General features: G+C 35.5%; 1 protein-coding gene across 1 annotated transcript in view; it reads left to right on the forward strand.

The window, feature by feature from the left end:
- LOC148951624 (uncharacterized) overlaps nt 1–23,045 on the forward strand; it is a 35,678-nt gene extending 12,633 nt beyond the window's left edge. The window contains exons 4-5 of the mRNA XM_089091169.1: nt 4,354–5,377; nt 22,885–23,045. Of these exons, the coding sequence (XP_088947295.1) occupies nt 4,354–5,377; nt 22,885–23,045 (1,185 nt within the window). The remainder of the gene's footprint in view (nt 1–4,353; nt 5,378–22,884) is intronic.
- The last annotated feature ends 3,514 nt before the right edge of the window (nt 23,046–26,559 follow it).

The following is a 26,559-nucleotide window of genomic DNA, read 5'->3' on the forward strand; positions in this document are numbered from 1 at the left end:
ATGGAGGGCAACTAGGCCCCCTCCCACGCTCATTTTTTTCCCAAAGTCACCCGATCAAAATTTTGAGATGGCCATTTTGTTCAGCATGGTCGAAAATATGATAAAAATGTCTTTTAGGATGACTTGATCCCCCAAAGTCCCCAGGGGGAGGGCTGAAACTTATGAACTTTACTCAATGTTAACATATAGTATTGGTTATTGGGAAGTATACAGACTTTTTCAGAGGAGAATTTTTCTGGTAGGTGGGGGACGGAGAGGGTCGGGGGAGAGATGGAATGATAGTTCCATGAAGGAAGGTTTCATGGGGGCAGGGACCTTTCTATGAAGGGGGCGCCGGATTTCCCAGCAGTATTAAAGAGAAAGATCAGGACTTAAATAAAAAAAAAACAAGTTTTTCAACTGATCAACTGAGTGTGATTAAGAGGTCATTTTTAAAGAACTGGAAAAAAAAATTCGAACTATAGTTTAAAGAGCAGGGTATTGACTAGGGGGCGAACCCCTAATATACGTGTTAAAAATTTATGAATATAGAAGTTCGTTACGTAAGTTAATTCTAAGTTACGTATATTTATTACTAATAAAAACGTTCGTAAATAAAATTAAACAAGTTTCGAGAAAGCCATTTAACCAAATATAATATGCAAATTTTGTTTTAATTATTCATGTACGGTGAGCCAAAATCAAAACCTGCATTAATTCGAAAACGTTCAAAAATTAAATAAAAAAAACAAGTTTTTTTAACTGAAAGTAAGGAACGACGTTAAAACTTAAAACGAACAGAAATTAGTCCGTATATGACGGGGGCTGTCCCCGCCTCAACGCCTCGCTCTTTACGATAAAGTTTGACTTACTAACAAATCTATTTTTTTAAAAAATAAAAAAAATTTAGCGAAAAGAGGGAGGAGTTGTGGAGGGGACAGCCTCCTTCATAACCGAAACTCTATAAAACGGGATTGGCTGGGGGAGGGGCAGGGCCTATTGTTTACATATAGTATAGGTTATTGCGAAGGATACAGACATTTTCCGGGTGGATTTTTTCTGGTAGGGGGGGGGGGCTGGGGGGGGGATTTACATGGGAGGATATTTAAATAGTGGACTTTTGCATGGGGAAGGGAATTTTTCAGGAAGGGGGTACCGGATTTCCCAGCATTGTTTAAAAAACGATCAGAAATTAAATTAAAAAAAAAAAAAACGTTTCTGCAACTAAAAGTAAGGAAGAAAATGAAAAAATTATGCTAACAGAAATTATTACATATATTAGGGGGCTCACCCTATCGTCAAAACCTCGCTCTTTACGCTAAAGTTTTTCTTAGTACTTTCAAAAGATCTTTTTATTCTAATTAGACGGCCTTTGTGATTTTAGCGTAAAGAGATCAGGGGGGAACCCCTTCATATACGTATATCAAGCCGAACGGAAATTATTCCGTATACGAAGGGTTGCCTCCTCTTCAATACCTTGCTATTTATGTTATATTTCTACTGTTTGTCCCATTTTTCAAGAACGGCTACTGAAACACAAGGGCCATATAATTAATTAAATAAAAAAAACAAGTTTTTTTAACTGAAAGTAAGGAACGACGTTAAAACTTAAAACGAACAGAAATTATTCCGTATATGAAGGGGGCTGTCCCCCTCCTCAACGCCTTGCTCTTTACGCTAAAGTTTTTTTATTGTTTAAAAAAATTGAGTTGTGAGAAAGTCAAACTTTAGCGTAAAGAGCGAGGCGTTGAGGAGGGGGACAGCCCCTTCATATACGGAATAATTTCTGTTCGTTTTAAGTTTTAACGTCGTTCCTTACTTTCAGTTAAAAAAACTTGTTTTTTTTATTTATCTCCGTAAAGATTCATTCATTATTATAACTAAAGCAGATAAAAGCAATTCTCTAGTTGTCATGGATAGGACAGATTACGATAAAAAAATTTATTCTCATCTAAATGACGAGACAACATATAGAACTACAACCCACGATCATACTGATCAATTTGCAAACAAAATTATAAATGAACTAAAAAGTTTAAAACAAAATGGTAAAATTACTCCACAGCTATACAATAAATTTTTCCCCCGCGGTAGCTTTTGCCCAAAGTTTTATGGTCTACCAAAATTACACAAGCAAGGCATTCCTTTAAGGCCCATAGTAGCTTGTACGAAAGCCCCCACATCCAATATTGGGAAATGGTTATGTACAGCCTTTAAACCTTTACTTTACTCTCAAAATCATATATATGTGATTCGGTAGATTTGGTTGAAAAACTCAAAAACGTAAATATCTCAGAAAATACAATTATAAGTAGCTTTGACATTGTTTCAATATATACAAATATTAATGTCACAGTATCTGAACAGTTATTAGAAAATAAAATTAAAGAAAATTATCACTTAATAGAAGCTTCAGCAGCAGGAATAGATTGTGATGTCTTAATGACCTTGGTTAAACTCTGTAACAAGTACTCAATGCATTTCCAATTCCGTAATTCTTTTTACCAGCCAATTAATGGCTTAGCGATGGGCGCGCCCCTCTCCGGGTTACAGGCGAATATTTATGTGGAACATATTGAAAATTGGGCATTAGATTCGTATTTTTTAAAACATGTCTTTTGGAAACGTTACATGGATGATGTAATTTCACTCTGGAACTATGGGTAAAATGAGCTGAAGGGTTTTTTAGATCCCCTTAATACATACGGTAGAAACTTACAGTTTACTTTAGAAATCGAAATCGCAAATAAAATCCGATTCCTAGATGTGTTAATTATTTGTAGCTTCGATATACTCAATTTTACTATTTATAGAAAACCAACACAAAATAATAGATATTTGCATTTTAAATCAAACCACTCCCCACAAGTTAAAAGAGCTGTCGTAATATCCCTCATCGATGAGGTCCTAAACATTTGTTCTAATTTCCACATAACAGCAGAATTAAACTTTATCAAGGACATACTTTCTGGAAATAGGTAACCTATTTTATTTATTAATAGTGTAATTAATTGTATACTGAAGAGACATTCCCGTAAAATTGATGATAGTTTACCATGTGAGATTTCTGACAAGCCCTTAAGCATAATTAACCTCTACTACATCCCAAAAATCCCTACAAATCTTAAAAAGTTTGCACAAAAAATAATCTGTATGTAGTATTCACAAATAATTTTGAAATGATAAATTTTGTAAATTCTGGTAAAGATAAAAACCCCAGTTACTCGCCAAAGAGGGGTCTATCAAATACTATGCGATTGTGGCAAATATTATGTAGGTAGAACACACCAGAATTTAGAAAAGCGCATACAACAGCATAAAGATTATATAGTCAAAGCTCTAAATTCTAGTATTTCCGTTGTTTCATCTGATTCTGCATTAGGCACCCATATTTTTGAAAATCCTAGCCACAATATACTTTTTGATGAATCTGCCCTTATTAGCAATGACCTAGGCATAAAGCAGGTAGTCCGAGAATCAATTGAAATCAGAATTAAGATTAATAATAATATTTCCTTAAATAGAGACTTGGGGGAATATACAATAAATGCTCTATACACAAATTTAATTAAAAATGATCTTACAAATTATTTAAAAAAACCGATAGATATTAACACAGAACCGGTCACAAAAAGACCTTTGAGGTTAGCTGCCAAAAAAGCTGGATTAGCACTAAGAATGTGTTTTTAAATTATTTTTCTTTCATCTCATTGAATCGCCTTGTTTTACATTACTTTTTATCAGTCCTGGTTGAACTTCGCTGAAGTAAGGATGCTAGGACTGCTTTGAAAAATTTTTAATTTTTGGTTTTATTGGTTGCATGTTATTGTGAGTCTTTTTTCTTTCATATATTTTTGTCTTGCTGAGGACAGCCCTTGGACATAGGGCCGAAATATTCATTCAAATTATCTCCACTGTCTTGCAAAAAGATTTCCCTATTGTTCTTCGTACATTTGTTGTTTGTTATGGAAAGGCAGTGTGGTCTTCGTCGCTTTTTTCGTCTCGCTTATGGGGAGTAATTGACCAATGATATCTTTTATTTTATTAATTTAGGAAAAAAACACGCTAATATCATTAACCAACAAAAATTCTTGGAATCTGGCAAATTTGAAAGTCTTATTCCGAAGCCTTTAAGATTCAGATTACACTTAAATTCCCGGAAAAGAGAAATTTGCTCGCACACTACAATTAAAAACATTAACACACATCATTAAAGACAAAAAACAATCAAGATATACTATTTCCTCTGAAAGAAATTCCTTAGAAAATTTTTTATTCGAAAATTTGTCCTCTGTTGATTTTAGCCAGGTTGCTAGATTGGAAAGAAATTTGTTTAGTCATGATTTCCACTTATCAAGGGAACGTCTTATTAAGAAATTGGAATACCTGAGATATGAATTTTTGAGGAATAGCCCTACTTACACTCCAAGATTCACCCTTGGACAGGCTGTTGTTAATCTATCCTCTAGAACGCTTGAACCAAAGGAAATTCAAATTCTCGAAAAAGGTCCAAAATTCTCTTTTCTTCCAAGACATGTCCCTGTAGCAGATTTAATTTCCTCTCTAGAATCCTCTGTGCACAAATTTTATACATCTATATCCAACCCGGATGAAGTTAGGGCTAGTCTTATAGATACCCTTTACAACAATCAAAAAAAGATTAATTCTCCCGCCAATAAAAAACCAGATAATTTGTATGACCTAAAAATACTATCTAATCTCCGTAAAGATTCATCCATTATTATAACTAAAGCAGATAAAAGCAATTCTCTAGTTGTCATGGATCGGACAGATTATGATACAAACATTTATTCTCATCTAAATGACGAGACAACATATAGAACTACAACCCACAATCATACTGATCAATTTGCAAACAAAATTATAAATGAACTAAAAAGTTTAAAACAAAATGGTAAAATTACTCCACAGCTATACAATAAATTTTTCCCCTGCGGTAGCTTTTGCCCAAAGTTTTATGGTCTACCAAAATTACACAAGCAAGGCATTCCTTTAAGGCCCATAGTAGCTTGTACGAGAGCCCCCGCATCCAATATTGGGAAATGGTTATGTACAGCCTTTAAACCTTTGCTTTACTCTCAAAAATCATATATATGTAAGTCTGTAGATTTGGTTGAAAAACTCAAAAATGTAAATATCTCAGAAAATACAATTATAAGTAGCTTTGAAATTGTTTCAATGTATACAAATATTAATGTCACAGTATCTGAACAGTTATTAGAAAATAAAATCAAAGAAAATTATCACTTAATAGAAGCTTCAGCAGCAGGACTAGATTGTGAAGTCTTAACGACCTTGGTTAAACTCTGTAACAAGTACTCAATGCATTTCCTATTCCGTAATTCTTTTTACCAGCAAATTAATGGCTTAGCGATGGGCGCGCCCCTCTCCGGGTTACTGGCGAATATTTATGTGGAACATATTGAAAAATGGGCATTAGATTCGTATTTTTTAAAACATTTCTTTTGGGGATGTTACATGAATGATGTAATTTCACTCTGGAACTATGGGGAAAATGAGCTTAAGGGTTTTTTAGATCACCTTAATACATACGATAGAAATTTACAGTTTACTTTAGAAATCGAAATAGCAAATAAAATCCCATTCCTAGATGTGTTAGTTATTCGTAGCTTCGATAAACTCAATTTTACTATTTATAGAAAACCAACACAAAATAATTGATATTTACATTTTAAATAAAACCACCCCCCACAAGTTAAAAGAGCAGTTGTAGTATCCCTCATCGATCAGGCCCTAAACATTTGTTCTAATTTCCACATAACAGCAGAATTAAACTTTATCAAGGACATACCTTCTGGAAATAGTTATCCTATTTTATTTATTAATAGTGTAATTAATTGTAGACTGAAGAGACATTCCCGTAAAATTAATGATAGTTTACCATGTGATATTTCTGACATGCCCTTAAACATGATTTACCTCCCCTGCCTCCCAAAAATCACTAAAAATCTTAAAAATATTTTTGCAAAAAACAATTTGTACGTAGCATACAAAAATAATTTTAAAATCACAGATTTTTAAAATTCTGGTAAAGATAAAACCCCATTGCTTCGCCAAAGAGAGTTCTATCAAATACCATGCGATTGTGACAAATATTATGTAGGTAGAACACACCAGAATTTAGAAAAGCGCATACAACAGCATAAAGATGATATTGTCAGAGCTCTAAATTCTAGTATTTCCGTTGTTTCATCTGATTCTGCATTAGGCAGCCATATTTTTGAAAATCTTAGCCACAATATACTTTTTGATGAATATGCCCTTATTAGCAATGACCTAGGCATAAAGCAGGTAGTCCGAGAATCAATTGAAATCAGAATTAAGATTAATAATAATATTTCCTTAAATAGGGACTTGGGGGAATATACACTAAATGCTCTATACACAAATTTAATTAAAAATGATCTTACAAATTATTTTAAAAAACCGATAGATATTAACACAGAACCGGTCACAAAAAGACCTTTGAGGTTAGCTGCCAAAAAATCTGGATTAGCAATAAGAACGTGTTTTTAAATTATTTTTCTTTCATCTCACTGAATCGCCTTGTTTTACCTTACTTTTAATCAGTCCTGGTTGAACTTCGCTGAAGTAAGGATGCTAGGACTGCTTTGAAAAATTTTTAATTTTTGGTTTTATTGGTTGCATGTTATTGTGAGTTTTTTTTCTTTCATATATTTTTGTCTTGCTGAGGACGGCCCTTGGACATAGGGCCAAAATATTCATTCAAATTATCTCCACTGTCTTGCAAAAAGATTTCCCTATTGTTCTTCGTACTTTTGTTGTTTGTTATGGAAAGGCAGTGTGGTCTTCGTTGCTAGTTACGTAAGGTTCTCGGTTTTAAAGATCGTATTATTAAAGTAAAAATTTCAGTGGTAAGGAGCTTGTTATCCATGCAGACTTTGCACCCACCTTCTCATCTGACAATTGTATATTTCTTTATGCATCCTTTGTCGAGGGATGGAGAGTCGATAATAGCAATGTCCCCCTGCTATGTATTCCTGAACGAAAAACCAGTCATGAACACATTCACTACTAGAATATAAAACACCTTCAATACATTCCAGTCAACAGTTCATATTTTGAGTTCTGTCAGTTAACATTAAGGAGTGAATTGGGTGATCCTCTAGCAATAACAAAAGATTTGGCTATGATTACATGTGATTTTCGACCTATTCAGTGAGATGGCTAATAGAAAAAATACTTTTGTTTGTGCTGATATTGATTGTTATTTTGCTACTCTTGAACCAACACAATTGGGTAATGGGATGGACTATTACAGGGGTCGTTCGTTAATGTCCGTTTACTGTCTCGGCAATTGGTTTGCTATGTTGTTTCCCTCTGCACTACCCCTGGCTAAAAATATATTGCACCGGTTGCCGGGGATTTTGCATGCTCTACACTACATGATTGGGGCTCTGGGAAGGATTTTAAAGAAAGTGTTCCAAAAAATCTCAGGTCCAGCGCACGATTCCTTGGGGAGTGATTGAAACCACGACAAAACGGAAATTGTTTAAAAAGGGCAAGAAAGACCTCTTCACTCATCAGTCTTAACTCAACCCGGAAGCGTAAAGCATCGAACCAGAAAAGGAAAGTAAAAATTGTTAGATCGAAAAAGATTTTCTTTTCCTAGAAATGACATATCTACCACATAAAGAATCTCATCTTTGAGTAACACGTGGTTACTATGAACAATTTTATGCGCAACAGCCGCTCTCTCAGAACGTCCATTTTCAAATTTATTTCAGTGAAGATTATTTCATAGATTTGACTTCAATTATTTTATAGATTTGCGTGTCATTGTAAAAAAAAACAAAAATGAAAAACCAAGTGCAGCCGAGGGGGTATCCTATGAAAATTTTGTACTGCACAATTTATTTAGTCAAATAAGTTTCTACATAAATGGATCATTGATGAGCACGAGCAACAATCTTTCAAATTATGCCAGTTATATACAATTGATGTTGATGACTCCAAAGTCCAATAAGAATTTGAGAGGTATGGGCTTTGGATATGGATATAAAACGGACACTGACACTAGCAATATAATTAGAGATACAACAACTAAAGGTTTACACTTGAAAGATTTTGGGAAAATAAATAATGAGATATTTAACATACCTCAATGGTTGCCACCCCCCCCAATATTAATATTGATATAAAGTTACAACTTGCACAGTCCAAATTTATTTTGTGAAAAGTAGTTGCCACAGCATCCAATGTAACAGTGTCTTTTAGCTCAATAATACTTCATGTACGAAAAAAAACAAGTTATGAGTTCTGTCGTCTTGGCAGTTAAAAAATTAAGAGCCTCTGGAAATAATATCAAATTGCTTGTTCCTCATAAAGTCTCGAATCAACGATATATTACAACGGGTACGTGTACCTACACTGATTCATAATTTATCAATAGTGAAATTCCATCAAAATTTGCTTTGGCTTTTGTAAAAAGTGCTAGCGCTGTTGGATCTTGGACAAATTCTGCCCATAAATTTAAAATGTTTGGACTTTTAGCTCTGGTATGTCAAGTAAATGAAATTCCACTCTAAAATTTATCCTTCGATAAATCCTACAGGACCATATGTGAATTGACAATTCAATCCCTAGATCGAGATTCACAATTATTTGAAAATAATGTAACCGAAGAAATGTTTGTGAAAACTCATGGTATCATTGTATTGGATTTGTCCGGTACTCAAGATATGACTAATGTCCGAAAGGGTACTGCATATTTAGAGTGTACCTTTGCCTGAAGCGTTGACGGAGAGTATTGCATTAATCTCACTAAATAAATTTGAAAACTATTGGGAAATTACCTCTGATGGCAGTGTTCTATTAGACTTGGCACCATGAACACGAATCAAATAATCAAATTATTCAATTTGAATCCGTGCATGTCCGAGTACAAATCCTATTGCACACTATCCGACTTTCTCGAGCATATTCAACGTGTCAACAGTACCCCTATCATTGTTAACAGTAGCCCATCAACTGTAAAGACGGGGTATTGGCTATGCATCTTTCAAACAAAGAAGAATATTGTATTTTTTGACCCTCTTGGCATACCGTATACGTTCTACACGCCTAACATTAAAAACTTTCTTGATCAAAGCGGAAAATCTGTTATTCAAAATCGGAAGTGGGTATAAGATTTATCAACCAAAAGTTGTGATTTTCATGCACTATCATATTTTGTTTTTCGATGTCGTGGGCATACTTACAGTGAATTCCTCAACATTTATGGTGACAATCCATGATTGAACGAAATTCTAGTTGAAAATACTCTTTTCTACCTCTACAATACAAATTTTGGTGCCCTGAGAGTGAAATTCTTAAAAAATGTATGTAAATTTGCTTATTAATAAAATTTGTATGCACACAAACACTGTATCTTTTTAGATTTATTTTCTACGTATAGGTAATCATCAGAAGCGATAAGTGGCAGCAGCTTTTCAGGATTTAACTTGTATTCATCTTGGTATGAAAAGTGGGGGTCACATTTTTAACAATATATTGTAACTTCATTTTTATTAAATCTCTTTGTAAAGTCAATAATACTATTCTGATTCATATTATAAAATTCACGTGTTTCAATTTGCTTATTTGAACCAATATCACATACAAAATTCTCATATGAAGAATTACTTTCTGTGATTCTTCATATGAGCTTTCTGTGAACCAAATAAAAGTCTGTGAGCCAAAAAAAAGTCGTGTGGGCTCACTTTCTGTGAGCCAAATAAAAGTCTGTGAGCCAAATAAAAGTCTGTGGGCTCACTTTCTGTGAGCCAAATAAAAGTCTGTGAGCCAAATAAAAGTCTGTGGGCTCACTTTCTGTGAGCCAAATAAAAGTCTGTAGGTTTATAATAATAGTAGCCTCTATCTTCACAGCGTAAAAGCCCGACTCCTTTATGATTCCAGTAATTGAAGCGTAGACCAGGTTTTTCTTCCCAAAACAATTAAAAACCACGACAATACCAGTCTCTTAAAAATAAAACTGAAATCACGTTTAGGGTTTTTCCAATCATACCAGGGTAAGTATTTTCCCATCGATCACATCTGTCATAGTGATAACTGGAACATAAAAATCCTTTAGGACGACAGTTATAAATTTTTTCGGGACAAGAATTACAGTCTTTAATTTGCACAGCATACCCCCGAAAATTTTGCTCGACTTGTAAAAAAGTAGCGCAAATAAATATCATTTATTTTTATGCATTTTCATACCTTTATTGAACTGAACAAAGAATTTTAGCGGCGTCGGAAAAATCCTGGCGCTTCGCGCCATAATTATTATTATTATTTTTTTTACCAAGTGACCAAAAACATTGGGAGGGGGCCCCCCTCCCAATTATGTCTTTTTGGATAACAAAACCCCCGGCCTTCAGGGTAAAGGTTGTAAGTTATGCCCTGGGGACATAATAAGGTTTTTATAGAAAGCATGATCATATAAACTTTGGATGGGGCTCATTGAATTGCTAATCAGACGCTCTAGTGTTCTTTTTAAGAGTCAAAGTGATCGGAGGGCTGCTTTTTTTTTTAGTATAACGTAATTCAAACAAGTATCTAGAACTGTTCTTAGACAGTTCCTCTGCGAAGTATCTGGGATATGTTCCTCAAATTATGGAAGCTTCCACGTTCATTGGTATAATAAGTGAGCTTACCTTGGTTTTTAGTGTTCTAGTCTAGGTTTCAAGGCTTATCTTCATATTTTTCCAAAATTATTTCAACTGTGCAAAAACACTGCTTCTGGGCTGTTCTGACGTAGGATTGAAATGAAAAGAGTACCAATATAGCCACACAATTTGTCATGGTCTAAAAATCTGAACAAAATTTTTTGATCCCCCCCCCCCCTTCATCTCGAAAAACATGACAAAATGGAATTTTGTGTCGAAAAACATGAATTTTTGGAGTAATACATGTTTAACGAATAAAAATGAGCAAAATTTTTGAAAATTCTGGGTTTTCATGTGGAAATAGGCTACAGAACGAAATTGAAACTTAAAACATAAAAAATTATTGCTTCGCAGATTGCATAGTATAGATCTATGAAACGAGCTAGAACAAACTGACTGGTGATATTTTCCCATATCTGTATAATTCTAAAAACTTGGGCTTTCTTTTCTGTTTTTTCTTTTCTTTTTTCATTTTTTTTTGCTATACAATCGTTAAGGAATATAGTACTCTTGGTTGACATACAACAAACACCCGTAACAAAAGCATCATGTAACCAAAAAAGTAATCTCCTTTGGGAAAAACGAGTATCTCGTAGAGGCAGACAAGAGGTCCCTTGATGAAACTAACGACGAAGACCACACTGCCTTTCCATCATACTTGTAAAGAAGACGATGCAATGAAGAAATTCTAAAGACAATGAATTGCAGAGGAAATAGCTGGACTTGCACAAAGTATTGAAGCAAGGAATATCTTGTTTTATTTTTGGCCCCCAAGTTGAATTTTATCTTTTATCTACTTTTTGTTTCGCCGAGGAAGGCTGTTAGACATATAGCTGAAATATTCAATTAGCTTTTTTTTGCATTTCAGTGTCTTTAAAATTTCTCGTTGCAAAAAAAGTTCAGTACATCGTCTGTTACCAAAGTTTTAGCTCGTTTTTTTGTAGCTTACAACTCCCTGTTGTGGCAAACGCTATTTGAATCAGTGTCACAAGTACAGGCTTTTTTTTTTCTTTTTTTTTCATCTGTCTTTGAGGAGAAGCAAGCCGGATCTATTCCTCTTAGATCACTCCTATATTTTAGAAGAGGATAATGGCTGATATTTTCAGAAGCCTCGAGAACTTATGGGTTCGTATTGCATATTTTCCTAGCGATATATAATTTTTGACTTTGGTTTTTATTGTTGTCCCAGCTTTATCTTAGTCAGGTGACTCTACAACGACAAACTACGTTTTTGCAAGATAACGGGGGTGTTTTGAATTGATGATGAGAGGGGTTGCGAATGGAAAAGACAAAAAACAAAAATTAATAATATGCTAGAACCAACTGCCTACGGATTGTTTTAGTTACCCGTCTGACTGACTGTATTTCAATTAGTAGGCTGTACGAAATACGTGGTTCAGTCCCGTTTTCAAGGACTAGAATGAGAGGAAGGTTGACATGGCTAGACCACGTTCAGCGAATGAAGAATAACAGATTGCCCCTTTCGGCCAACCTTCTTGGGCTACACGGAGAGTAGGTCATCCGTGGTTGGGGTGGGAGGATGTCGTACATAAGGATTTGAGGGAAATGGGAACTTCCTTGGAGGGTGCGAAGAGGGAAGCTTTGAATGGAGAGATGGAGGAGGAGCGTGCGCAGCTGTGTTGGCCTCAGGCAGCTTTGCGCTGCGTTGTTAGTAGTAGAAGTAGTATTAATAATTTGAGCATCTCGGCATGCAACACTTCTCACCCTCCTACGTATTACATACCTTCTCCAAGGTTGACAACATATTCCGTGGAAGGGCTTAATTCGTGAAATTGGTGAGATGGAAGAATGTTTTTAAGTTTTAATAGGCAGGCGGTCTTCTTAGGCATCTATCATCTCCAGATTCCTTTGCTATTGTCAGGCTATAAAGCCTCTTTTCACCGTCTTAAAAAAAATTGCTAGCACCGGTTTTACTAGCAATTGTTTTTCCGCAGGATGAAACAAAAATTATTGCTCACAGTTGTTGACAAATTTTCTAACAGTTCGAAGTGTTCTTAGAGACAATTCTTGATTTGGATTGCAAAATTAAACAAAATCCCACTACCAAATTTCCTGTCCAATTAATGAGTTTCCGTGAATTTTTAGTAACACATTTTTGCTTGTTAACAATTCTATTTCCGTGAGCTGACAGGGAATTGTTAGCAACAGTCAGAACAGCGGAAAGAGTCATATTAGTACTAAGGTATTTTTATTTTGAGAACTGAGGGTTTTCGTGACGTCCAAAAAAGGGCCAATTATCGATGCTTTGCTTCAGTTCAGAAATGTCTCAGTAATGAATAGAGAACATTCTAGAAAAAATGAAACATTTGATCCGATAATGGAATAAGAGATGAAATTCAAAACGTTAATACTTAATAATAGCGTTGATAGTCAATACTTAATTTCTATTACGTTTCAAACTGCCAATTAACATGCAGCCAAGATTGTTACTGCTTGTAACGATCCTTACAAGTAGGGCCGACTACTTGTAAGTGAATAAATAAATAAAAAAAAACTGTTTTTTTTTCAGCTGAAAGTAAGTAGCAACATCATCACTTAAAAACGAACAGAAATCCTTACGTATATGAAGGGATTGCCCCCCCTCAATACCTTATTCTTTACGCTAAAGTTTGAAATTTTGTTCCAATTATTTAAGAATGTCTCCTGAAACATAAACGGCCGTTTAATTAGAAAAATAAACGTTTTTAAAAGTTCTTAAAAACTTAAGCGTAAATAGCGAGGTATTGAGGAAGGGGCATCCCCATCATATACACATTAATTTCTGTTCGTTCTAAGGTTTTATGTTGTTGCTCCTTACTTACAATTGAAAAAAATTGTTCTTTTATTTAATTTCTGATCGTTTTTAAGTAATGCCGGGAAATCCGGCTCCTCCTCCATGGAAAATTCTTCCCACGTAACCCCCCTCCCTAATTTTTGTCTTTTTTAACATTTACTGAAATTTATTACAATTCTCATTTAATTCGTCTGATTATAGTGTTCCCAAGTTTTCCCTTCCCCTCCAAAATTTCAAGCCTCCGATACAGGTTCCTGCAGATGCGGTTCTGAAAAACTGTCCTAGGGCATAAAGTTTCTGGTTGACCTCTTAGCTGAGTCTAATTAACCTGATTAAAGATGCATCCATGATCTTTCTTATAGCAAAAACTTCAAAATTCCACATTTTTGCAGATAGGAGCTTGAAACCTCTACACTCTCTACAGTAGGGGTTCTCTTTTCTTTTTACCGTTTTCTGCTCTGCTTTTTGGAGAAAACACAAAAAACAGGTAGCTGTTTTTTCATTACCATTTTTGTTTCTGTTCTGTTTTTTTCTTACCGTTTTTTGCCGTTTCCGTTTTTTAGACACTTTTTTCTTCATTTTCCGTGTTTTGCTTGTCAATAGCATCATATCGCATTTTTGTGACTTTTATTGGATTGGGATACTTACCATTTACGGAGTAGTCTTGTCTTCAAGTGTTCTGAAACTGAGATGTGTCACTGTGAAAATTACAATTACATATTTACCATTGACGGAGTAGTCTTGTCTTCAAGTGTTCTGAAAATTAGATATGTCAGTGTGAAAACTAATTTAACAGCAAAGCCAGTGTTTCCAGTTCTATTTATTTAGCAACGAGAATACTTTTCGACTATTCTACTTTCAAATTTTTAGAGCAATTTGTCTACTTACTTTTTACATTTTATGCTGTATTTTTTTAAATTGCTTCCTCTTCCCTGAAGCAAACTTGCGGTAAATACCTAGGAAATTCTTTGCATGCTTGAATTCTTTCGTCTATAAAGAATTTTATTCATTTTTATCTTATTCACCACAGTAATAATGATTGATAAACAGGAACCTTTTCTGTAAGCAATCAATTCCGGCTTCAGAAAGTCAGGCAAAACAACTATGCAACAGGTATTACAGACTGAAAATGAAAAGTTAACAATGTAAATTCTAGATGAATTAATTTTAAAAAAACACGTTTTTTACACTGAAAGTAAGGAGCGACATTAAAACTTAAAACGAACAGAAATTATTCCGTATATGAAAGGGGCTGTCCCCTGCTCAACGCCTCGCTCTTTACGCTAAAGTTTTTTATTTTTTTTAAAATAAAGTTGTGAGACAGAGTCAAACTTTAGCGTAAAGAGAGAGGCGTTGAGGAGGGGGCAGCCCCTTTCATATACGGAATAATTTATTTTCTTTTAAGTTTTAATGTCGCTCCTTACTTTCAGTTTAAAAAACATGTTTTTTTATTTAATTTCTGATCGTTTTTTAGTTAATGTAGCTTTTATTTTGGCTCACCGTCATTGAATAAGTAAACAAAATTTGCATAAAAATTTTACTTGTCTTTTGCTAAATGGCTGTCTCTAAATTTGGTTCTGACGTAATTTACAAATTAACTCACGTAACGAGCTTCTATATTCGTATATTTTTCTTCTGGCAAAAAATACAAAGTTGCAGATTTTTGCCGATATGAGCTTAAAACTTATGTAACCGGGTTTTCTGATACGCTTAATCTGACGGTGTGATTTTCATTAAAATTCTTTCACTTGTAGGGGATTTTTCCCCCCTTTTTAAAAAAATCGGGTAAATTTTCTCAGGCTCGTAGCCTTTGATGAGTAATAATAAACTTAATAAAATTTATATATTTAGAACCAGCAATATAAACCCTTTCTTTTGACATATTTATTGACCTCAAATTTCTGTTTATTAAAGTTTTGATTATTATTGCGCCGTATCGCTTGTTTTTTTTTATTGTTTTTTTATTACGTATATGTTATTACGTATATAAGGGGGTTCTCCCCTTAGTCAATACCACGCTCTTTACGTTAAAAGTTAATTTTTTTTTTATTCACAAACCCCTGAATCACAAAGGCCCTTTAATTAGAATAGATAGCTCTTTTGAAAGCACTAAAAAAAAAAACTGTAGCGTAAAGAGCGAAGTCAGGACTTGGGGGCGACCTCCCTAATATACGTAATAATTTCTGTTCATTATAAGTTCTAATGTTGCTCCTTACTTTTAGTTGAAAAACTTGTTTTTTTTAAATTTAATTTCCGATCGTTTTTTAAATAATGCTGGGAAAGCTGGCAACCGCTTCATAGCAATGTCCATTCCCCCAAGGAAACATACTACATGGAGATTCTACCGCGTAACCCCCTCCTCCAGCCCCCTCCCCCCCACAGGAAAAAATTCTTCCTGAAAATGTCTGTGTACTTCCCAATAACCAATACAATATGTAAGCAATGGGCAAAAATCATAACTTGCAGCCCTTCCCCTGGGAACTCTGGGGGATTAAGTCATCCTAAAAGACATATTTATTAGATCTTCGACTATGCTGAACAAAATGGCTATCTCAAAATTTTAATTGGGTAATTTTGAGAAAAAAATGAGCGTGGGAGGGGGCCTAGTTGCCCTCCATTTCTTTGTCACTTAAAAAGGGCACTAGAACTTTTAATTTTCGTTCCAATGAGCCCTCCTACGATATTCTAGGACCATTGGGTCAATGCGATTACCCCTACGAAAAAGAAAAAAAAATGATAAACACGCATCCGTGATCTTTCTTCTGGCAAAAAATGGAAAATTCCACATTTTTGTAGATAGGTGCTTGAAACCTCTACAGTAGGGTTCTCTGATACGCTGAATATGATGGTGTGATTTTTATTAAGGTTCTATAACTTTTAGGGGGTCTTTCCCCTTTTTTCGAAAATCAGACAAATTTTCTCAGGCGCGTAACTTTTGATGGGTAAGATTAAACTTGATGAAACTTATATATTTGAAATCAAAATTAAAATATGATTCTTTCGATGTATCTATTGGTATCAAAATTCCGTTTTTTAGAGTTTCGGTTACCATTAAGCCGGGTCACTCCTTACTTACAGTTCGTTACCACGAACTGTTTGAAAACAATAAAAACTCAATAACAATGAAACAATAATGAAAACTCTGGATTCTCGATGGTCTCGAATCATAGGCAGCGCGCTAGCGCTGCCTAAGTGAAGAACGATGTGGGCACAATGTGTTTTTTCTCCACCCGGGCACTTCGTATCGAAGGAGTTGTCGTAGAAACTTCGAAAAGGGCTCATTCGATTGGAAATTGGAGTGGCTAGTGCCCTTTATAATAGTCGAAAGTGACTGGAGGGCAACTAGCCCCCCCCCCTCACCCATCATTCCCCCAAACACATCCAATCAAAAATTTGTGATAGCCATTTTGTTCAGCGTAGTTGATTTCCAGACAGAAAATATGTTTTTGAGGAGGACACTCCCCCACAACCCTCAGGGCAAGGGTTTTAAGTCATGGCCCTAGGGGCATATAAGGTTTTTATAGAAGGCATTGTCGTAGAAACTTCAAAACAGGCTCGTTCGATTGGAAATTCAAATGACTAGTACCCTTTTAATAGTCGAAAGTGATTGGAGGGCAACTAGCCCCCCCCACGCCCATCATCCCCCCAAACACCTCCAATCAAAACATTGAGATAGCCGTTTTGTTCAGCGTAGTGGTTTTCCAGATAGAAAATATGTTTTTGAGGAGGAAACTCCCTCACAACCCTCAGGGCAAGGGTTTTAAGTTATGGGCTGGGGGCATATAAGGTTTTTATAGACGGTGTTGTCGTAGAAACTTCAAAACAGGCTCATTCGACTGGAAAACAAAGGGCTAGTACCCGTTTTAATAGTTGAAAGTGATTGGATGGCAACTTCCCCCCCCCCAACGCCCATTATTCTCCCGAACACATTTAATCAAAATTTTGAGATAGCCACTTTGTTCAACGTAGTTTTAAGTTCTGGAAATTAGGTCTTTTAGGATGACAACCTCCCCACAGCCCTCAGGAGACGGTTGGTAAGGTATACCCTGGGGGCATATGAAGTTTTTATAGAACGCGTTGTCGTAGAAACTTCAAAAAGGGCTCATTTGATTAGAAATTGAAATGGCTAGTGCCCTTTTTTAATAGTCGAAAGTAATTGGACGGCAACTAACACCTCTTTCACGCCCACCATTTCCCCAAACACATCCATTCAAAATTTGAGATAGCCATTTTGTTCCACGCAGTCAGGAAATTATACCTTTGAGCAGGACACTCCCCCTACAGTCTTCAGGGAAAGGGTTATAAGTTATGCCCTGGGGGCATATAAGTTTTTATTGAAATTTTTGTCGTAGAAACTTGAAAAAGGGCTCATTCGATTGGACATTCAAAGGTCTAGTGTCCTTTTTTGTTAAAAGTGATTTGAGGGCAACTAGCCCCCCTCTCTCACCCACCTTTTCCCCAAACACATCCACTAAAAATTTTTGGATAGGCATTTTATTCAGTGTTTTGGATTTCCAAATAGAAATCTTTTTGAGGAGGACACTGCCCCACAGCCCTCAGGGCAAGGGTTTTAAGTTATATCCAGGGTATAAATGAGACTTGTGCTGAACGTGTTATTTCAGAAAACTTACGAAAGGGATCATTTGAAATGTTACCGAAATTGTTGGTGCCTTTTACAGCAGTCGAAAGTTATCGCAAAGCAATAAACACCCCTTCAACACACTCCATGCCACAACACATAGCGGATGAACACATTTTGATAGCCATTTAGTTCCACGAAGTTTAAAGTTCAGGAAATTATACATTTGAGCAGGACACTCTCCCCTTAGTCTTCAGGGCAAGGGTTATAAGTTATGCCCTGGGGCATATAAGGCTTTTATTGATATGGGTAACTAACCCCCCTCTCACACCCACCATTTCCCCAAATACACCCAATCAAAATTTTGAGGTATCCATTTTGTTCAACGTAGTCGAAAGTTCTGGAAATTAGGCCTTTTAGGATAAAAACTCCATCAGAGATTTCAGTACAAGGGTTGTAATTTATGCCCTGGGGGCATATAAGGTTTATATAGAAAGTTATTGTAGGAATTTCAAAAAGGGCTCATTTAATTGGAAATTGGAAGAGCTAGTGCCCTTTTTAATAGTCGAAAGTGAGTGGAAAGTAATTAACCTCCTTCTCACGCCTTCCATTTCCCCAAACACATTCAATCAAAGCTTAGAGATGGCGATTTTGTTCAACGTAGTTGAAAGTTCTGGAAATTAGGTAATTAAGGATGACAAACCCCCGAGAGTCCCCAAGGCCAAGGTTGTAAGTTATGCCCAGGGGGCATATAAGGTTTTTAATGATAGAGTTGTCGTAAAAACTTCAAAAGGGGCTCATTCAGTTGGATATTGAGAGGAATAGTGCCCATTTTAATAGTTGAAAGTGATTGGACGGTAACTAACCCCTCTCTCACGCCCACCATTCCCCCAAACACATTCAATCAAAATTTTCAGATAGTCATTTTGTTCCACGTAGTAGAAAGTTCTAGAAATTATGTATGCGAGGATGGCAACCCCCCCACCCAGACCTCGGGGCGATGGTTGTAAGTTATAACCTGGGGGCATTTAAGGTTTTTATTGATAGTGCTGTTATAGAAACTTCAAAAGTGCTTATTTGATTGGAAATTGAAAGGGCTAGTGCCTTTTTTAATAGTTGAAAGTGATTGGAGAAAGACTACCGCCCCTCTTACGCCCATCATTTACCCAGAAACATCCCATCAAAATTTTGAGCAAGCCATTTTGTGTAACGTAGTTGAAATTTCTGGAAATTAGATTTTAGAGGATAACAACCACCTTCACAGCCATTAGGGTAAAAGTTGTAATTTATGCCCTGGGGTTATATAAGGTGTTTATAGGAAGTGCTGTCGTAGAAACTCGAAAAAGGCTCATTCGATTGGAATTCGAAAGGCCTATTGCCCTTTTTAATATTCGAAAGTAATTGGAAAGCTTGACATTTTTATAGTAAAGACCGATGTGGATATAATGTATTATTTTGTTGTTGTTGTTTAGACCAGGGCACTTTGTATCGAAGGAGTTGTCGTAGGAACTTCGAAAAGGGCTCATTCGATTGAAAATAGAAAGGGCTGATGCCCTTTTTAATAGTCGAAAGTGATTGGAGGGAAACTAACCCACGCCCACCCTCCCATTTGACTTTATGTTTAAAAACTAAGCGTTGCCATAAGATTAAATCAAAATGAACTGTGTTAATGCTAATTCCCAATAAGGCATCTCAGCAGTATCCCAAGAACGACTGAGGGTATTATGTTCAAACTTTTGCGGCTGCTTCTGCTCTTAAAATTTAACCAAATCAAAATAGCGCAAGTGTATCCAATCTATCAAAGAAAGTAAACAGAATTTTTTGTGAATGAAACCAAGTTTTCCATTTCAGGTCAACGAGAGTAGTTATGAAGCATAATTAAACCATTCACTTGTTCTCTAGATTTTTCAATCAGCGTGTGCTGTTTAAAACTGCAGAAAACTTTTCCCCAGAGTGCTAATATCGGGTAGAAACTAAGATTCTTAAAAAAAACGAAAAGATTTTATGCGTTTTTTTCCTTTGCCTAAAAAATTCAACGTCACATTTGAGCAACCAGAGATTGGATAAAAAATACTTCTTCAGTTAAATTAGTTTTTCAAAAAAAAGTAAATAGCTCCATTAAACAAAAACTTATCAAAAATAAAATCAAATAATCTACCAAGCGTGAAACTACCATAAATCAGCATCGATAAATAAATTAAACCCAAAACGAGCAGAAATTACAATAAATAACCGAGTCAAACTCAAAACGAGCAGAAATTAACATAAGTTGGGCTCAAAACCCCTATGCCTTAAAGGAGGGTGTTTCCTCCTTTTTTCGAAAATAAGGCAAATTTTCTCATGCTCGTAACTTTTATGTGCAAGACTAAACTTGATGCAAATTATATATTCGAAATCGGCTAAAAAATACAATTCTTTTGATGTATCCATTGGTATCAAAATTCCGATTTTTTAAAGTTTCGGTTACTATTGAGCCGGGTCGCTCTTTACTTACAGTTCGTTACCTCAAACAGTTGGATGTATAAAAATGATGTCATTTTCACTTGTTGAGAAACAATCTATCATCCATCCATCCATCCTAGGGCAGCAAATATATCTAAACTACGTATTGGCATATTTATCGTTGCAGTCTTTGGTTTCAAATCAAAGGGTGGGTAAATCAGTCATTTCAGACTGTGACGTGAATTCAATTCCCTCTTCTTGTTTATCCATTGCAGACGCCACAATAACACATTCCTTATTCAATTATAATTTCTGAAATATCCAAATTACGCATTGGCATAATTATCATGTTATTCTTTAGTTTTAAGTCACGTTTTTATTTGCAATTTAACATGATTTTTGCTTTTACTTTTTCCATGCCACTTTCTTTAGCCGTTCAGAATCATTTGACATCTTGTGTAATTTTTACACGTGTAATAGATACTAAAAAAAAATTCCTTTATCCTATTCGTCCTTCACATACACGTCCACTCATGCATGTTAAATTAACATGTTTCATTAGTCCATCGTAATTTTGCTTTGTCTTCTAACCGCAAACTTCGTTGTGCTGCATTTGCGTTTGCAAATCAATGTGATTTTTGCTGTTTCTTGTTCCATGCCTTTTTCTTTAGCTGATCGGAGTCATTTGTCAGCTTTTGTAATTTTGCATGCGTTATAGATATTAAAAATGATTATCAATATTCACCCTCAGGGAAAAAATTATGTCATTTTTGTTCTTTAATTGTATATAAATGTTACATAGCTTGCATGATTTTTTTCTGCTATAAATTCGATTCCACTTTCCTGTATATCCTTCACAGACCCAAAAATAAATAAATTCATTTCAAAAAGTCAAAATAAATTCATTCCATTCCAGGATGGTTAAGAAATTCAGGCGTGAATTCATTTTCTCTTTTCTGTGTAATTTTGCAAACGCTAAAATAATACTTCTTAATTTTATGGTGAAAAATCAGCGATTCTGATTAAATTAAGTAATTCTGGCATGAACCAGGGGCGGATTCAGAGAAAAATCTTGGGGGAGGCCCAATGTGACAAGGGCGTCAATGAGCAAAATCTTGGGGGGGGGGGGCAATGTGACAAAGGTCCCAATAATTGACAACTTTATTCAAAAAAAGAGTGAAAAGTGAAAAAAACAGGGAAAAGGGGCGCAAGAAAAAATCTTGGTGCGGGATCCCCCGCCCCCTCCTGGATCCTCCAGTGGCATGAACTCAATTCCTTCTTCCAGTTCATTCTTCACAGACTGACGCACGCTAAACTAACACGTTCCTTCATTCGATTGTAATTTTGCTTTGTGTTCTAACAATAATTTTTGCTGTGCGACGTTTTCCTTTGCAATTCAATGTTATTTCAGCTGTTTCTTCTTCCTTACCATTTTCTTAAGCTTTTCAGGGTCATTTTTCAGATTGTGTAATTTTTCATGCCTCATAGATACTCATACAACTCCTGGGGAGGGGTATGTAATTTATGTTCTTGAAATATATATAAATATGGTTTCACTCGCATAATTTTTTTGCCAAAATTAATACTTTAAACGAACTTTCTCAAACTCGTGACGCATCTAGATCGTTTTTTCAGACCAGAAAATCCCAAGGCTTAAACCTTCAAACAGAATTATGGAGCCACTTTCAAGAAAAAACAATATGCATACATGAATACATACACTTTGCTCCTTTAAAGACAGTAAATAGATATACTGCTGAACAAGATGACTTTTCCGACCTGATTGTAGGAGACAATGACATTAAAGAAACAGGACACACAGACTGCATTTATGATGTTGATAGTAGCTCAGAATTACCCGTGCCCCAGCCATTTAAACATTTGCCTCTCAATTACATGGACTATCTGTCTTGGCTTTTCTCTGTCTACAATTAGCCATGTCTTGATGTAGCCTATGCAACCTACTGCAAAATACTTGATAACTTCAATTCAAAATCAACAGCCGAAGGCCTCGACTGAGTCCGTTAACATAAAAATTAAAAATCGTCCCTTAAAGTGGACTTGATCACTCTTCCTATGTTCACTTTCACTATGTTCACTTTCACTTCCTATGATTCACTCAAGTATTTAGGGCCTCCTTTTGGGTCATCGATAAGAGCGAAACGCACTCTGGTGCGTGGCATGGAAAAAAAGCATGGATGAAATATACCCTTTTACTAAATACGTTTTTATTTTATTATAAATATCTATTTATAATCGAATACGAAATACTTTCATTTGAAATACCAGCGACAATGCAAAATGAATCTGACTGTTGTACAACCGTTAATAATTCTGCATACATGTTCTACACAACAGCCCTTCATTTTTTCCAGATGTGGATATGTTTAAGGACAAAGGCGGCACTTTACGGCAGTATGGCGCCTCCCTTGAAAACCGGAATGTGGTTTTAGACAGCTCTAAGCCGATTGGCTACCTCAAAATTCGCTCGATAGCATTTTGGCTAACTCAGGCCAGAACGATTTCTACAAAATAAATTTTATCGAAAAATTACATGCAAGTGCTGACTTCGTACTATCAAAATACCCAAATGCAGGAATTTTCCTGATGGGTGATGCAAATGATATAAGACTTGATTCTACATGTAACGCTTTTAATTTAAAACAGTTCGTTAATGTCCCAACTACAAAAGGCAATACTACTCTTGATTTAATTTGCATTAATCTTTTGAAGTTTTACAAACCGGTCTCCACTCTGCCCCCTCTAGGGGGTAGTTACCGCTTTAGCATTTTAGTATCTCCGCTGGCTAAAGTTAAACAGTTATTTTCTATAACTGAAACCGTTTATAGACCTCTCACAGACTCAGGACTTTTCAATTTTGGCTCCTGGATTACTACTGAAAATCGTTCCACTGTGTATCAAACAAATGACGTAGACTACATGGCTTTGTCCCTCCAAAATCTATTGAGGAGTAATTATGAATTCCACTTCCCTGAGAAAAAATTAAAACGTGTTCTACAGATAAGCCTTATGTTACTGAGTCTTTTAAAAAACTTATAAGAAAAAAAATCAATTTTTCCAAAGCAGGTCGTACTACTGAGGCTAGTAGTCTAACGAAGTTCCTAAAGAAAAAAAATTAAGAAAAGTAGCTTCTAATTATTATAATAGTAAAGTCAAAGATTTATATTCTAACAAGACCAAGCAATGGTACAGAAAAATTAAAGAAATATGCGGAAAAAGTCCTTCCGAAGTTGATTTTCATCTCCCTAAACCCTCTTATAGGACTGCCAACGATTTGAACTTGTACCTTGCTTCCATCGTGCAAAGTCTCCCCCTTTCACTGGCTCAAGTCCAACAATTCCACCCAATACTTCCTTCCCCTTTATTTCTCCCTCTGATTTTATAAATAAAATTCTTAAGCTGAGAAAATCAAGTATTTGACCCTTAGAAATCTCAGTTGACTTCATTAAAACCTTTTTAAACAAAATTTTCGACCCTTTGTGAAATATTTTCAACCACATCACAAAATTTGGCAAACTTCCAATTTGCTGGACATATGGTCTTATAACACCTGTCCCACAAAAATGTACCAATTTGACTTTCGCCAACATTCGCCCCATTACACTCACTTCTGTTTTTTCCAAACTTTATGAAGGTTTCCTCTGTGACTGGCTTAGGGATAAAATTTGTCCACATATTGACACCTGGCAGTTTGGTAACTTAAAGAAAACTTCCACCACCCATTACATTGTGCACTTCATGCATACCATCGTAAGTAACCTTGATAAACCAAATGTCTGGCTGAACCTTGCCTTAGTTGATTTCCAAAAGGCTTTCGACCTGGTTGATCACACCACTCTAATTCCTTCACTACTGGTTAACTTTGAACTTGATCCTCTGCTAGTAAATATTGTTATATTGTTTCTTTCAAATAGATCTCAAGTTGTTAAATACAAAAATATTTTCTCTAACTCCCTCCCTATATATTGCGGAATTCCTCAAGGACCCTTATTTGGGGCCACTTTTATTTCTAGTCATGACTAACGATATTGGTAAGGACTTCCCCCAAAGGTGGAAATACGTGGATGACTAGTCGATCCTCGAAGTATGTAACAGGAATATTAAAAGTGACCCCCTTGAAATTCTAACCCACATTTCGGATGAAGCTAAGAGCCTAAATATGAAAGTAAATTCCACTAAATCAAATATAATGACGATAAATTTCTTGAAATCTACTCCCGCCTTCCTTGACCCTATCCCCCCAGATATTTCTGTGTCTTCCTTTAAATTACTTGGGGTTACAATTTCCGCTAATTTAAAGTGGGATATCCAGGTGAAAGATATTGTCCGTAGAGCTAATGCATCCATGTCTCTCCCTAAGCTCTTGAATAAATTTAACATCCCCCCATCCCATTCTTTAAGGATTTATACTTCCTTTGTCCGCCCACATCTTGAATATGCTTGTCCAGTTTGGCATCCTGGCATCTCCCGTGATGAATCAGATAAAATTGAATCTATTCAAAAAAGAGCCCTAAGAAAATTTTTTAAAGAAACTTTGGTACCATATTCACTCCTTCTAAAAAAGGCCAAGCTGGAAATTCTTGAGCACAGGAGAGGAACGCTGTGCCTCCGTTTTGAAAAAAATGCAATAATAAACCCTCGTGCGAAAAACATTTTCCCCAAAAGACACTCCCCATCCAGACACCACCTGCCACGTACTGTTTCTGAACCCGTCCCTCTCTTGTCCCCCATCCGTTGTTTAACCTCCAGATATGAAAAAACCTTTTTCCCCTTCATTAATGATCAAATAAACCACTAGTTTTTTTTTGTACTGGTGATACCCATGCTTGTGTCCGTTTGGTTCTTCCGTTCCCTTCCCTTTTTATATACTCTCTTTTAAACCTTTTTAACACTATTTTTATCTCATTTTTTTTTTTGTTTTGTTTTATTTTGTGCCTTTTTAACTTTCTTACATTTGACACTTTTTGTTTTTTAGACTAATGAACGGCTTTGCCTTTCTGATATTGTTGTTTTTGGCATTGTTTAGCCAGGTTTTTAGTTGTTGTGCTATTTCTATGTTTTTTTTTATTATATGACCCCGAAATGCGAATTCGGCCCTTCGGGGCTTATGATAGTCATTTTTTGAAATAAATATCTTATCCTTATCCTATGCTACACAAAATAGAATAAATCGGCATTCTTCTGCGGAAAGATCTGAAACTGGCAAGCTATGCATAAAACTTCCTAATTATTCTAAACCAATTTGTAAAAAATCGGCTAAACCCGCCGATTTGCGGCGGGAATTTGGCAAAAGTAGATGTGTCCAAACATATGAAAATTTATAGTTGAAAAATGCAAAACCTTGTGTTTTTCTACGTAGGAACTCTAAACCTCCACAATAGAGTTCTTATATAAGCTTGATGACGGAATTTTCACTGAAAATCTTATCTCGTTTAGGGTGTGTTTTCCCCCTTTTTGCAAGTTCATACAAATTTCTAAGGCTCTCAACTTTTCATGTACGATTTTAAATTGACTGAATTTCATATATTTGGAATCATCGTAGAAAGTAAATACTTTCTAAGACCACACTGGCTATACATGACGTATAAAGCTAAGAGAAGAAAGGAAATAATAAATGATAAAACCAAAAAAGGGTAAGAAAACGAGGATTTTGTCAGACAGAAGCTGTTTTTTTATACATTTATTGTTGTTAAAATTTTGTTTTTTAGACTCTCAGTTACTTTGCCACCAGTCAATCTTCATTTACAACTCGTTAACACGAAATATTTGATCATCCATCATCATTATTAATTTTATAAGCCACCCCAAAATCCCTAAGGCAAAAAGAATCACTTGATTTTGAGATAAATCGTCAGTGATGGCAACACTGGGTACAACTATGCTTAAATGCTTAAACACATCATAATAAATATTTGGTAATTTCATACTTTGGTGACCACACTCTTTGCTGCAAAGCCATTGAGAAGAACGCAGTAGGAGTACTGTCAAAGAAAAAAACCCAACCCTATATAAATAATAGAAAGAGCAAC

Source organism: Artemia sp. Qi Xiang Cuo, chromosome 6, assembly GCF_049724085.1.
Source record: "Artemia sp. Qi Xiang Cuo chromosome 6, ASM4972408v1, whole genome shotgun sequence".
NCBI lineage: Eukaryota > Metazoa > Arthropoda > Branchiopoda > Anostraca > Artemiidae > Artemia > Artemia sp. Qi Xiang Cuo.